The sequence below is a fragment of the Phycodurus eques genome, chromosome 15 (assembly GCF_024500275.1).
Source record: "Phycodurus eques isolate BA_2022a chromosome 15, UOR_Pequ_1.1, whole genome shotgun sequence".
In the NCBI taxonomy this organism is placed as follows: domain Eukaryota; kingdom Metazoa; phylum Chordata; class Actinopteri; order Syngnathiformes; family Syngnathidae; genus Phycodurus; species Phycodurus eques.
In genome coordinates, this window is record NC_084539.1 from 21,571,998 (window position 1) to 21,583,763 (window position 11,766).

At 41.0% G+C, this 11,766-nt stretch overlaps 1 protein-coding gene across 1 annotated transcript; it reads left to right on the forward strand.

Moving 5' to 3' along the window:
- The first annotated feature begins 1,111 nt into the window (after nt 1–1,111).
- On the forward strand, nt 1,112–11,705 carry LOC133414053 (MOB kinase activator 1B). Its single transcript, XM_061699146.1, has 6 exons — nt 1,112–1,468; nt 4,009–4,175; nt 6,452–6,545; nt 6,710–6,843; nt 8,458–8,621; nt 8,738–11,705. Exons 1-6 carry the CDS (start codon nt 1,260–1,262, stop codon nt 8,813–8,815), a joined length of 846 nt encoding a protein of 281 aa, XP_061555130.1. The 5' UTR covers nt 1,112–1,259; the 3' UTR covers nt 8,816–11,705.
- The last annotated feature ends 61 nt before the right edge of the window (nt 11,706–11,766 follow it).

Consider the following 11,766-nt stretch of genomic DNA (forward strand, 5'->3'; position numbering starts at 1 on the left):
TCCTAGCTTTTGGACCACAAATTCTCATCTACATCACAACAAATTTCTTCTCTTACGATGAGCTACTTCAGAAAACTGGTTCGTCATTGGTTGAGCTAATGCTTGACACATTTTTCTTCCTTAAAGAAAGTCAAGATACACCTTGGGGAAAAAAAAGTGATGGAAAGTCTAATGGAAATTTATTAAAATATGCGAAACATTATTCACAGTTTGAATATTAACCCTGCGCTTGAATATCGGAAAAGAACAATAGTACTTGAATAATGATTCAATTGGAATGTATCGCACATAAGTTAAATGAAAACTGCATTTAAAATAAATATTGACAAACAAACAGTTCTCAAAGATTGCAAATCTATTGTACTGTACTTAAAAGTTAAATACAACTGAACTGTACATGGAAAGTAAAAAGCTTACTTTACTGGATTTTTAAAAAAAAGTTTAAACAGGATGTATGCATGCTACAAACTTCTAATACGTTAGTTTGTATTGCACGTTTTAAATGTTATACGCAAATGTTATTAGCATTTAATTCAGTGATTCTTTTGCTTACCACTAGAGGGAGCCTGTGTACCACTAGTGGTACTCGCTGTACCACACTTTGAAAAGCACTCACATAGGCAACTGATAATGTAGGAAAATGCTGGGAATTTTAAATAATCATTTGCGCGGACAAACCAAAGTATTGCAAAAAATAAAATAAAAATGAGCAAAAGATTTTTTGGATGTGCACAAGTGACACAAATATTTGAAGATTAAATAAGTAGTTTTAAGAATTTTAATTTTTATTTGAGAAATGTACCAAAGCGACTTCGGAAAACTGTAATTTATTTTAATGTAATTTAATTTCATTTAGTGTCTTGGCGTAATTATATTATTAATATTTATTATTTTTGACTGTTGTCTATCAGGCTCAACGTGATCTAATAGAGTGTAATTCAATTGTATTTTATTTTGTGTCCTGGAGTAAAGTTACGCTATTGTCTCAATGCTATTTAATTTTAATTTTATTTTATTTTCTGTCTTCAAGTAAAGTTACACTTGTCGTCCACCAGGTGTCAGCACAGGAGAGGAAGCCGCCCAAGTCATCCTTGTTTACGTTCCCATGAAGAAGTCGACGCTCTCAGTCTTGTCCCGGTGCCCCTCAAGCAGACGTCACAGAGCCCAGCACAGATGCCAGTGGACCAGCAGTTCTTTTGTAAAACCCTCAAGATTTAATTCGAGCTTTTTTTGTGTGTGTACGAATACGATCTCGCTGTATGCGCCTTGATTGTACTCACAATTTGTCCAAAAGAGAGCGAAAAGACCGCGAGAAAGGGCGAGAAGTCACGACGAGGACTTGTGAGACTTGCACAAACAATCCCTCCTCCTCCTCATCATCCTCATCCTTCTTCCTCCTCGTTTATTCTTATTATTTGCCGAGGAAGAGACAAAGGAGCACCGCCTGCGGAAACATGAGCTTTCTCTTGTAAGTTGTTTCGCCAGCTTGTGTGTTCATGTGTTTACTGTCCAAGCCACGGATTTGTGCGTTTAGTTTGCATACTTGGGCAGCGTCTCGAGGATAGCTGCGCTAGCCGTAGCAGTTTTTGGGCTAAGGCTAATTCCCGGACTAACTAGCAACTCTTTCCTGTAAACGTTGTATTTCTGTCAGCATATACACTGTGACCTTTGTGAATTTTTAATAATAATAATAATAATAATGTCACATAGGGGAGACGTCAAAGCTGTTGTATGTGACATTCTGCGGATGTAGTTGCTGGTGGTGTTGACATTCCGTGTAAATAAAAAGGTTTAATGTGAATATTCAACATCTGTGGAGGCAAAGATCCTGGACGACTTCTATTTCTTTCTTTTCTTGACACATTCGCGTCATATGGTGCGTCTGTTGATTTAAAAAACAAATGTGACAAATGTGTGGTACAGTGGGAAGGGAATGTCTGTTTGTCTTTATCACATTTACACGTTTTTTCCTTTGGTTGTTTATTTTATTTTTTTGTAATAGGGCCCAAAAGACCCCGCAAGTAGGTAGAGGTTGTACTTTCGAGAGGTTAAGGAACATTGCATGGGAGCTGATTTGAACCAGGAACTTAAGTACCTTGGAAAGAGGAACTTTAGGAGGACCAGTGTGTGTTGTCCAGGTCCAAATAAGACTCTGCAATGAGGGTAGTACTTTTGGAAAGTCCACCTGCTTGGGTGTCAAACTCTGATTTAAATTTTTAAGCTCCAGGAACTGTTTTACCTCGGTTCTAGGAACTTCTGGGGGACTAGTGCTATGAACAAATCGGTGCTAGTGAATTTTGTTTGTGTGTGTGTGTGTAAGCGTGAGGGCGAGCAGAATAATGTTTTTTTTTTTTTTGCAGCCGGACAGAAAAGTGTTTTAGGGGACAGAACAAAGAAGGGATGCGAACCACAGCAGAACAATATTTAGACAGACTAGACATTTTACTACAAGTAAGGTTACAAATTTAAATCGCATAGTTATTTGCGGACGGTGAGGACACGCAACAACTAACTAATAGGACAAGATGAGAGGACGGAAAAGGGCAGGACTGGACAGGAAGTGCCTCATGAGCAAGGCAGTGCTACTGATGAGTGGTGCGGTGGAATGCTTTTGCAGTGTCTAAACACCTGTAAGAACCTGTGAGTGGACATCCTAGTACAACCCGTGCTATTGTTAGTGCTCCCCGCATACGCAATTCAAGCCTATAGCGTGTATATGGAACTTATTAGTGAATGAACACCATATCACATGCATGCGAGGGCGCCAGGAGAGGAGAGAGGACGGCAGGGGCCCAAAGGGGTTGAGGGTGGGGGGGTGGGGGGGCGGCGGCATGTGAATACCCCCAACCCAAGAGCCAAATGTTATTTTTGATCTATTCAGCACCACATAGGTTTCCGCAACCCTTTGGAAAAGGAAATTCCGGAGATTTCGGCGCTGAGCAGATCTGCCTGAAAATTGAGCGTCCTCGCATCCTTGCGCCCTTCGCTCCTGTGCTGACTCACACGATGAGTTCTTCTGGTTTAATGGGGGCCACGGGAGAGATTGAGCACTCCAAACGGCCTCATTAGCGACACAGAGACCGCTCTGTTCTCCACCCCCGTTCTGCTCGGCCGGACCCGTCCATTCAACTCTTTTGTCAGCGCTTTTTTTTTTTTAAACAAACATTTATGGAGACTTATTGTTAAGACAGATATAACCTTAAAATGAAATCCCAATTTTGTACTTTGTTCCCCCCATTCACTGATGTAAAACCAAATAACAATGATGTCATTAAAAACAAATATTGCTTTTTTACATTTTTTTTCCTTCTGAGATGATCTTTTCCCCCCCCATCATTAACTTCCACAGAAATAATATATACAGTTTTTTTTTTTTTTTTTTTTTTTTAAACAGATGATGTGAAAATGAGTACCCACTGCGTCTGCCTGGAAAAATGCCCCTTTTGTCTAGACTTATGTTTTTTTTGGATGGAAAATGGTCATAATTAAAAAGGAAACTAACTACAGTAGTTTACTCAAATAGATTAAAATCATTACCAGTAAAAAAAATATTAAAAAAAGATTTGGAAAAAAGGATGTTTAAAAATATGTCACATAAAAATCAATTTCAAAATAGATTTGCAAAAGATTAAAAATTTTTTTTCCAATTGATTAAAAATGATTGAATCAAGATACAAAAAAGAATCTTTAAAAATGTCACACTTATAATCTGTAAATGATTTAAAAAAATAGATTTAAAAAGATGAACAAAGCTTTAACTTGAAAAATATATTCAATTTCATGTAAAAATTATTTAAAAAATATAAAAAAATGATTAACACATTTTTAATGATTAAAAACACACACCATTTAGTAATTATTTAAAAAAGTTTTAAAAGAAAATGCCTTGACAAATACATTTTATTTAATCAATACAGTGTATAATGCTCACTCTCTCTCTGTCTCTCTCTATCTCTCTCTCTCTCTCTGTCTGTCTGTCTGTCTGTCTCTGTCTCTGTCTCTTAACAGCGGAAGTCGGTCGTCCAAGACGTTCAAGCCCAAGAAAAACATACCGGAGGGCTCGCACCAGTACGAGCTGTTGAAACACGCCGAGGCCACGCTCGGGAGCGGCAACCTGCGCATGGCCGTCATGTTGCCCGAGGGCGAAGACCTCAACGAGTGGGTCGCGGTCAACAGTAAGTGCCAAACTCCACTTTTGAAACACTTTTTGTTGGCTTCGGGGCCAGATTTCCAGTGGTACAGTCCAGTTCAGATTCACACATTATGGTTTGCAAGATTATGGAACTTGGAACTGGAAACCTTTGGAGGACTATTATGAGTTTGTACTGGGGCGAACTTTTCTCGAAATTTAATTCTGGGGAATTTATTGGGGCCAAGAGGTAGAAGGAAAAGAAAAGACTGAGAAAAAAGTCTTAAAGGTTCCAAACTGTAGTGCGTAGCGGGCTCAACAACAACATTAATTACTCCCCATGGAGACCAAGTTTTGGCATTCCCTCAAAGACCAGAAGCGTTCCTGCTGGGAAAAGACACGGTGAATATTAAATAGACTTGATTGTGTTGGCCGGGAGACTCAAGTTGACTCGCTTTATTTTCCGTCACGTTAGAGGCCCAGTTGGGTCTAAGCTGACTGGTGTTTGAATACAGCTTGGGGTGTTTAATATGAAGTTCTCCCAATGAAGGAGTGATAACTCAAATATGTTTGTTTTTTGTTTTTTTTCTAAACAGCAGCAGATCTAGGCAGCAAGCATGACGCGACTATACAACCTGTCTCCAATAATTTCCCCAATATTGAAAGTTTTATTTTTTTTCACAAAAGTGCTCCAGTAATTGATGAATCATGCCTGTCTCTTTTCCAGTTTTAGCCATTCAAGTGGTTAAAAAGTAGACTTTGCATTGATTTTATCGGGCTGATTGGTATCGGCCGATATTTAGCATTTTATGCTGATTGGCTTTAATGTCATAATTCGCCGGTCATTGATCAGCTCCGCATAAGACATTTACTCCGTGTGTGATCGGATCAGTGATCCGTTATCTTTTTTTTTTTTTTTTTTAAACTCGGTGATCGGCCCCAAAAATCCTGATCGTGTAAAGCCTATTAAAAACGTATATGTAATGTGACATTTTGCATTCAGACATTGCATCTATAAAGCTGATGTTTACAATGGACTGGGAAAAATATGTTAATGTGAAAGCCACCAAGAAACAACTTCCATTTTACTTTCTTCCCGACTAGGAAAAGCATTAAGTGGTCTGGCGACATCATCAAAATCTTTTTTACAGTATTTGAAGAATTTCTCACAAAAGATGTCCAGTAATTGTTGAATCATGCCTGTCCGTCTCTTGGAATGTTCTTACAGTGAAGTGGCATAAAAAGTACACGTAACGTGACGTTTTTGGCCAGTCCTCGCATCTGTACCCTTGTCGCTCTCGTTTTTTTTTTTTCTTGAGCAACCCGACTAGGCAGCAAGCATCGAGTGACTATACGACAGGATTAACTCATTCGCTGCCAGCCGTTTTCAAAGCAATTGGTTGATTAAGACCCACAGAATGTTGTGTTCTGTGACACTAAAAGCACAGAACCGACCGAAAGAAAGAGTACGCTCTTTTACCAAGAAATTGGTTTTTTCCTGCTCTTTAGTAATCAGCAGCGGAACATGGGTTTGTTTCAGCAAAAACACTGGTTTCTGACCAAAAAAGCAGAGAACACCAGCTTTCTGTGATTACAAACCTAAAGCAGAACAGTGACTTTGACGCTAATATTTTTTTGCTTTTGCGACACCTCATACAAGACCGAGAACGGTATTTTGATGGCAAAATAATAGTTTGGGTACAAATGTACAACTATGAAATGTGCTGCGAGTGACGCTGACACACTGCATGGCTCAAATTGAACGGCAGTGGCTTTTTGACATGGCGTTGATTCACTTCATGAACCGCATCATCTTTTGTGACACTCGCGACACACTCTTTCTACTACCTTCTGCGACACATAATTCGTTAATACCACACATATATATATACTCTGTTCCGAGTGTGAGGTGCCTAAACTTCTCCGGCTTCCATCGTGCCGGCATTTCTCTCGCTCATAATCGATGTGAAAGCTGCGATCCACCCCCTAATCTTAATCTTCACCTCAAAAGATGTGCTAATTTTAAATCCAGAGCGACGCAACACTGACATCTTCTGGTGTCTGTTCGTCGTTACAATGGTGTACTTGCCTGTATTTCACAGACATGCTGTGCGCGAGACAATCTTCCATCCCTACTCGTTTAAAAGTACGAATTTACACATCGGTGGCAGTTAAACGTCTCAGCAGTAAATTGGTTCAAATCATTTTTTGAGGTTTCAAGCATCTTTTAAAATTTCCAACAAGTGACTAAAAAGGAGCAAATGAATGTTACATGACTTTTTATTATTGATATTGGTATTTATGTATTTTTTGCATTCCCAGCCGTGGACTTCTTCAACCAGATCAACATGCTGTACGGAACCATCACAGACTTTTGCACGGAGGAGAGCTGCCCCGTCATGTCGGCCGGTCCAAAGTGAGTTAACGCCGAACTGCTCTCTTTTTTTCTTTGATGCGCTCCAACACGTCCTCAAACTCCAAAGTTGATTGCCTTTCGCCAAAAGCCTTAGGGTGGAAATACTTGAATAATCCCATTAAGCCTTTTCAGTACAATGCATATATCGTCGCTTGTTCACGCAGGTACGAGTATCACTGGGCTGATGGCACCAACATCAAGAAACCCATCAAGTGCTCCGCACCCAAATACATCGATTACCTGATGACTTGGGTGCAAGACCAGCTGGATGACGAGACACTTTTCCCCTCCAAGATCGGTATGCCTCCGTTATTGACAATTTTTTTGTTATACTGAAACAAACCCATGTTCCACTGCTGATTACTAAAGAACAGGAAAAAGCTAATTTCAAGACAAAGCACAGTTGTGCCTTTTCTAAACAGAAGGCGTGAATCAGGCCTTGCGCTGAAACGACTCCTGACGCAAACCCGCCGAGGCTCGTTCAATCGGGCGGAGGCCCGATAAAAGCTGGAGAGCAGCCAGCTCAAACAAAAGCGTCTTCCTCAATGCATGTTCCATTCTGCCATGTTTATTTATTGAACGTGAAGGCGTATGCATGCAGTCGGAGGTGACAAGAAGGCAGCTGTGGACGCGTCCGATGTCGCAACGGCTTCCAAGTTTCATAACCCCCTCGAACAGCTTGACACACGGTTGGCACCAGAGCGTGATAGAACGCCGGTTAGTCACGATGCGCATTAGTCACGACCGCTCGCACTTCCTCAAAATCGTGCTGCTGCCTGTCTGCGAAGAGCCACTTTTGCTCTCACTTTGATTAGATATTTTTAGGAACAGAAGTCCACAGCCTAAGCGTTATTTATTTGCAGAAAGAATTCTGTCAGTCACAGTTCTGTTCGCTGCTGTAAAATCTGTTACGCCTCCAATACTGAACGTGCCTTTGTTTTCTTTTTTGAGGTGTCTCGCTGCCTGTTGCGGCGGCAAATTAGTTTCTAGAACTCCCTGTTGGCTGCTGTCAAAGTAGCGCTGCAACGATTAATCAAATTTATTTATTTACCCTTTATTTATCCAGGAAGTGTCTCATTGAGATACAAGATCTCTTCTCCCAGGAAGTCCTGGGCCAAGATGGCACACAGAAAGTTATCAATGTAAAAAAACAGGGCATAAATAATACACATGGAACACACTCACACAAGAAAAGAACATTAATAACAAACAATAAAAAAAAAAAACATCAAACACAGTAGGCTACTTGTGTGATTGCTGTCTCGATAATGGAGACAACAATGACTCAAATAATTCAATTAGAACATACATTACATAAGCTGCTGATGGTCACAACTCACACCAAGTCACTCAACATGCAGACTGGCTAACGAATTATCAGAATCCTCTTTCAGAATCAGAATTAGCCATCTAACAGCCAGCCAACTCGTCACTCATTCGCTGGCACCCACGTCACTCACCAGGCCAGGCCCCGCCTTTTAAAGCCTTACACCCTCAAATTCACAGGCCACCTGCAGCTTGTTTTAGCAGCAATCTGATCAGCCATGTTGTTTCCTTTTTCAAGCTCTTCTGCAGCCCGTTTAGGCAAAAACTTTTGCGTCCTCTGTAGGCGGCTGTCGGGTAACGAAGTCTGTCACCCCTCCCCCCGCCTCTGAACATGCCGCCTCCTTTTTCAAGCTCTTCTGCAGCCTGTTTATGTGGCAAGCGAGTAAGGCCTGAGTGTCCCGCGGCCTCTGCGTCAAGTAGTGAATTGTGTTGCACCTCCAATCCTGAATGCGTGGTTGCGTCCTTTTCCGAGCTGAAAACCACACAGCCCGTTTAGGTGGTCAGTTAGTCGGGTCCGAGTCGCTCGTGCCCCTCTGTTGGCTGCTGTCATCTCTTGAAACCCGTTGTCTTCCTCTGCCGTCTTAAGGCGTCCCGTTTAAGCGCAACTTTATGTCGGTGGCCAAGACCATCCTGAAGCGTCTGTTCCGCGTCTACGCACACATCTACCACCAGCACTTTGACTCTGTCATGCAGCTGCAGGAGGAGGCCCACCTCAACACGTCCTTCAAACACTTCATCTTCTTCGTCCAGGTACAACGAGACGCACGGCTTTTGTGCCTGCCCGTGTCTTTTTCTCGTCTCTCTCTTTGTCTCGTTTCTGTCTTACCGTCTTTGTGTCTCTGATGACGTGTCGTGTCTCCTATCAGGAATTCAACCTGATCGACAGGAAAGAGTTGGCGCCGCTTCAGGAGCTGATCGAGAAGCTGACCACGAAGGACAGATAAACGTTGTCATCCTTCGTCTTTTAAACGATCTTCTAGTTTTGCACAGACATCCCCATTCCCTCATCCCCCCCCCCCCCTCAACTCTCCTCGGCTGTATGTATGCAGTATAAACTATATTTCCATTTGGGGAAATGTTTTTAAATGAGATGCCGGAATGGGTCTAGATGGGTTTTAAATGCACCGGGACCTGAGCTTATCAGGAAGCGGAGTGAAGAGCAACACTCCTCCCGCCGCTATGTTTACCGACTAGCTTCGTGTGACACTAGTGGCTTCCGATGATACAAAAATAGTGCCCAAATGTCATCCTCGAAGCCATTCCGAGAGCAGAAAGTTTTTCAGTATTTTCTTCGTTTGCTGCTTTTCTCCACGAGTAGGAAACGCATACCAAGTGCCTGGTCCAGCATCTGCGGCGAGAACTGTACCAAGGTGTAAAGATCCATGCAGCCATTTGACATCGACTGACACGCTAAATCCCGGCTCATCTCCTGTAGTCGCTGCATTTAATGAGTTATGCATATTTTCCATTAGCCGTTTTCATTAGGTGGTAAATTGGTGCATCAAAGGGTGTTAACGGTAGAGCTGGGATTTACTCGCCTGTGCCTTTTCGGATAGAACTTTCCCCGAGTGAGACAGACAGACCTTTCACACCAGTTGCGACTTGCCTGTTGGAGATAATAACATGCATGGTGACGTCATTGCGTTCAATTGCTGGAGGCGTTCCCACCCCGTTACACCTCTGGTACAACTTTGGGTTGACTTCCAGCACCCTCTTATGACATGGTTATCCAACACCAATGTTTTCCAACCTTTACTGAGCCTCGGCACATAATTTACAGTGGAGGGGTGTCAATTACTCATGGATTTTCAGTATTCACTGTCAAGAAATGGGTCACTTTGAGGAAACGAAAAGAAGAACTCACTTGCACCGTTCTCCCAACAAGGGGCAAATTGGGCTACCAAGTTTTTTTTTTTTTTTTTTTTTTGTCCCTCCCACTTGGAAGTTTACTTTAAAACTAACACAAAATAATTAAACGTATATTATAACACTAAACAATGTCATTTCATCTAACGAAGGTCAGCTAGCCTAATCCTATCATATAATAACTGCATAGATGGACTAGCAGAAATTAGCATCTATGCCACGGTAAGAATAAAACTTCAAATCACTGGCATCTATTTTCTCTGCTCTGTGGGAATGACGACCATTGCTGGGGTTTAGTTGGGTACCTTCTCTCCCTCTTAGTTGCTTTTCTTTCGGTAGATCTCAGTGCTGCCTTGTTGTGGCACGATGTGGTACTACACTGAAAATGTGCACGTCTGCATTAGGACTTGCCTGAATATTGTAAAAACCCATACAAAATGATCACTTGCAAAGCCCCGATTCAGCAGAGGCACTAACGACGAACAGCGATTATAGCGGGGGTTCCCTCAGTGTACCTCCGAAGGTGGGAAGTTGCCACAACTTTGAACACTTCTCCCGACTTCTTGCCGGAATGTCTACTCTCCATAGACTCGCGCTTTGTCACGCGACCAACATCTTTTTCTCCTTCGCCAAAACTGAATGTCCGCCTGCTCCGCTCATGAGGCTCAACTGAGATATTTTTTTTATTTGATTTTGCATGCACATTGCCCGCTCTAAAAGTGTACTTTACTATGCAATAAGAATTGGCACGCTTAAAAAAAAAATAAATAAAAATAAAAAAGAGGGTTTCTCCGTTGTCGCATTCACGCTGGATATAGTTGTTTTTACTTATTTAGATGTTTGGGTTTTGAAAAGATTGGCTTCGCTTTAGTTTTGAATGAGTTTTTAGAGTGTTTTTTAATTTAAAATTTGTTATTTTTAGATACATATGCTGTATGTTTGCCAGAGGTTATACTACAACGCACAAGATGTAAATAATGACTTCTACGAAGGAGTATTGGGGAAAGACAAAGGGATACCTTCATTTTTACAATAAATGTGTACTATTAACGTATACTTTTACAAGAATAAAGTTGTCCTTTTTACAGGATCAAATTGCAATATTGAGTGCATAAACGTACAGTTGCGTAAAGCTCACAAATTCACAAAATATTTTAGGATGTTACCCGATGAATATATTGGTTTATTATATATAACATCTTGACTCTTTTTGTATTTTTTTTCCCCCTGTTACAGTATTACTTCTTTATACTGGTATCGGCATGTCTGCAATATTCAAATGTAATCTCTATACATTACACATTTTCCTCCCCTGTAATATGACAATGTATTCTTGTAAATTACCCCCCCCCCCTCACCAATTATATTGTGACTTAATATTACAAAATGTATTCTGGTAACGTTACGACCATATTTATGACACTCCCTGTGTATTATGAATACGCTGGCAACAAAACTTTGTCCCAGAAATAGTACAACTTTGCACTGGTAATTACTTTTTCAGTGTATTCTTGCGTGTTTCTTACTGCAAAATTACTTTTTTCATGTAATTAACCTTTTTGTATTTTACTGCCTAATACTCCTTCGTAGTTTTAACTATTCTGTGAAAGATGCCTTTAAATACGCATGGAGTTTTTTTATTTTATTGTTTTTTAATTTTTTTTAAAAGGCAGCTTTCCCATCCCTCAATTTGGATATTCAAATTGTGTTCGTTGGCTTTGGTTGTTGCTTTCTCAGCTTATCATTATGAACGTGTTCACACATCAAATGCGAAATAATACGAAAGAAACCCGGAAGCATCTCCCAGCTTGGCTTGTTGCTGCCTTGTTTTCCTCTCTCTCTCTCTCTCTCTCTCTCGACTGTATTCATTGAGGAACTGTGTGTCCATAATAGCTCGGTATGGATGTTCTAATGCTGCTGAAATGAATTCTGCTGTTTACAAGGCAAATAAAGTTGGCGTTGACTCTTGAGTTATTTCTGTGGCATGAATAACGAAATGGACGAAACAATCAAGGCACGTCGATGAAGC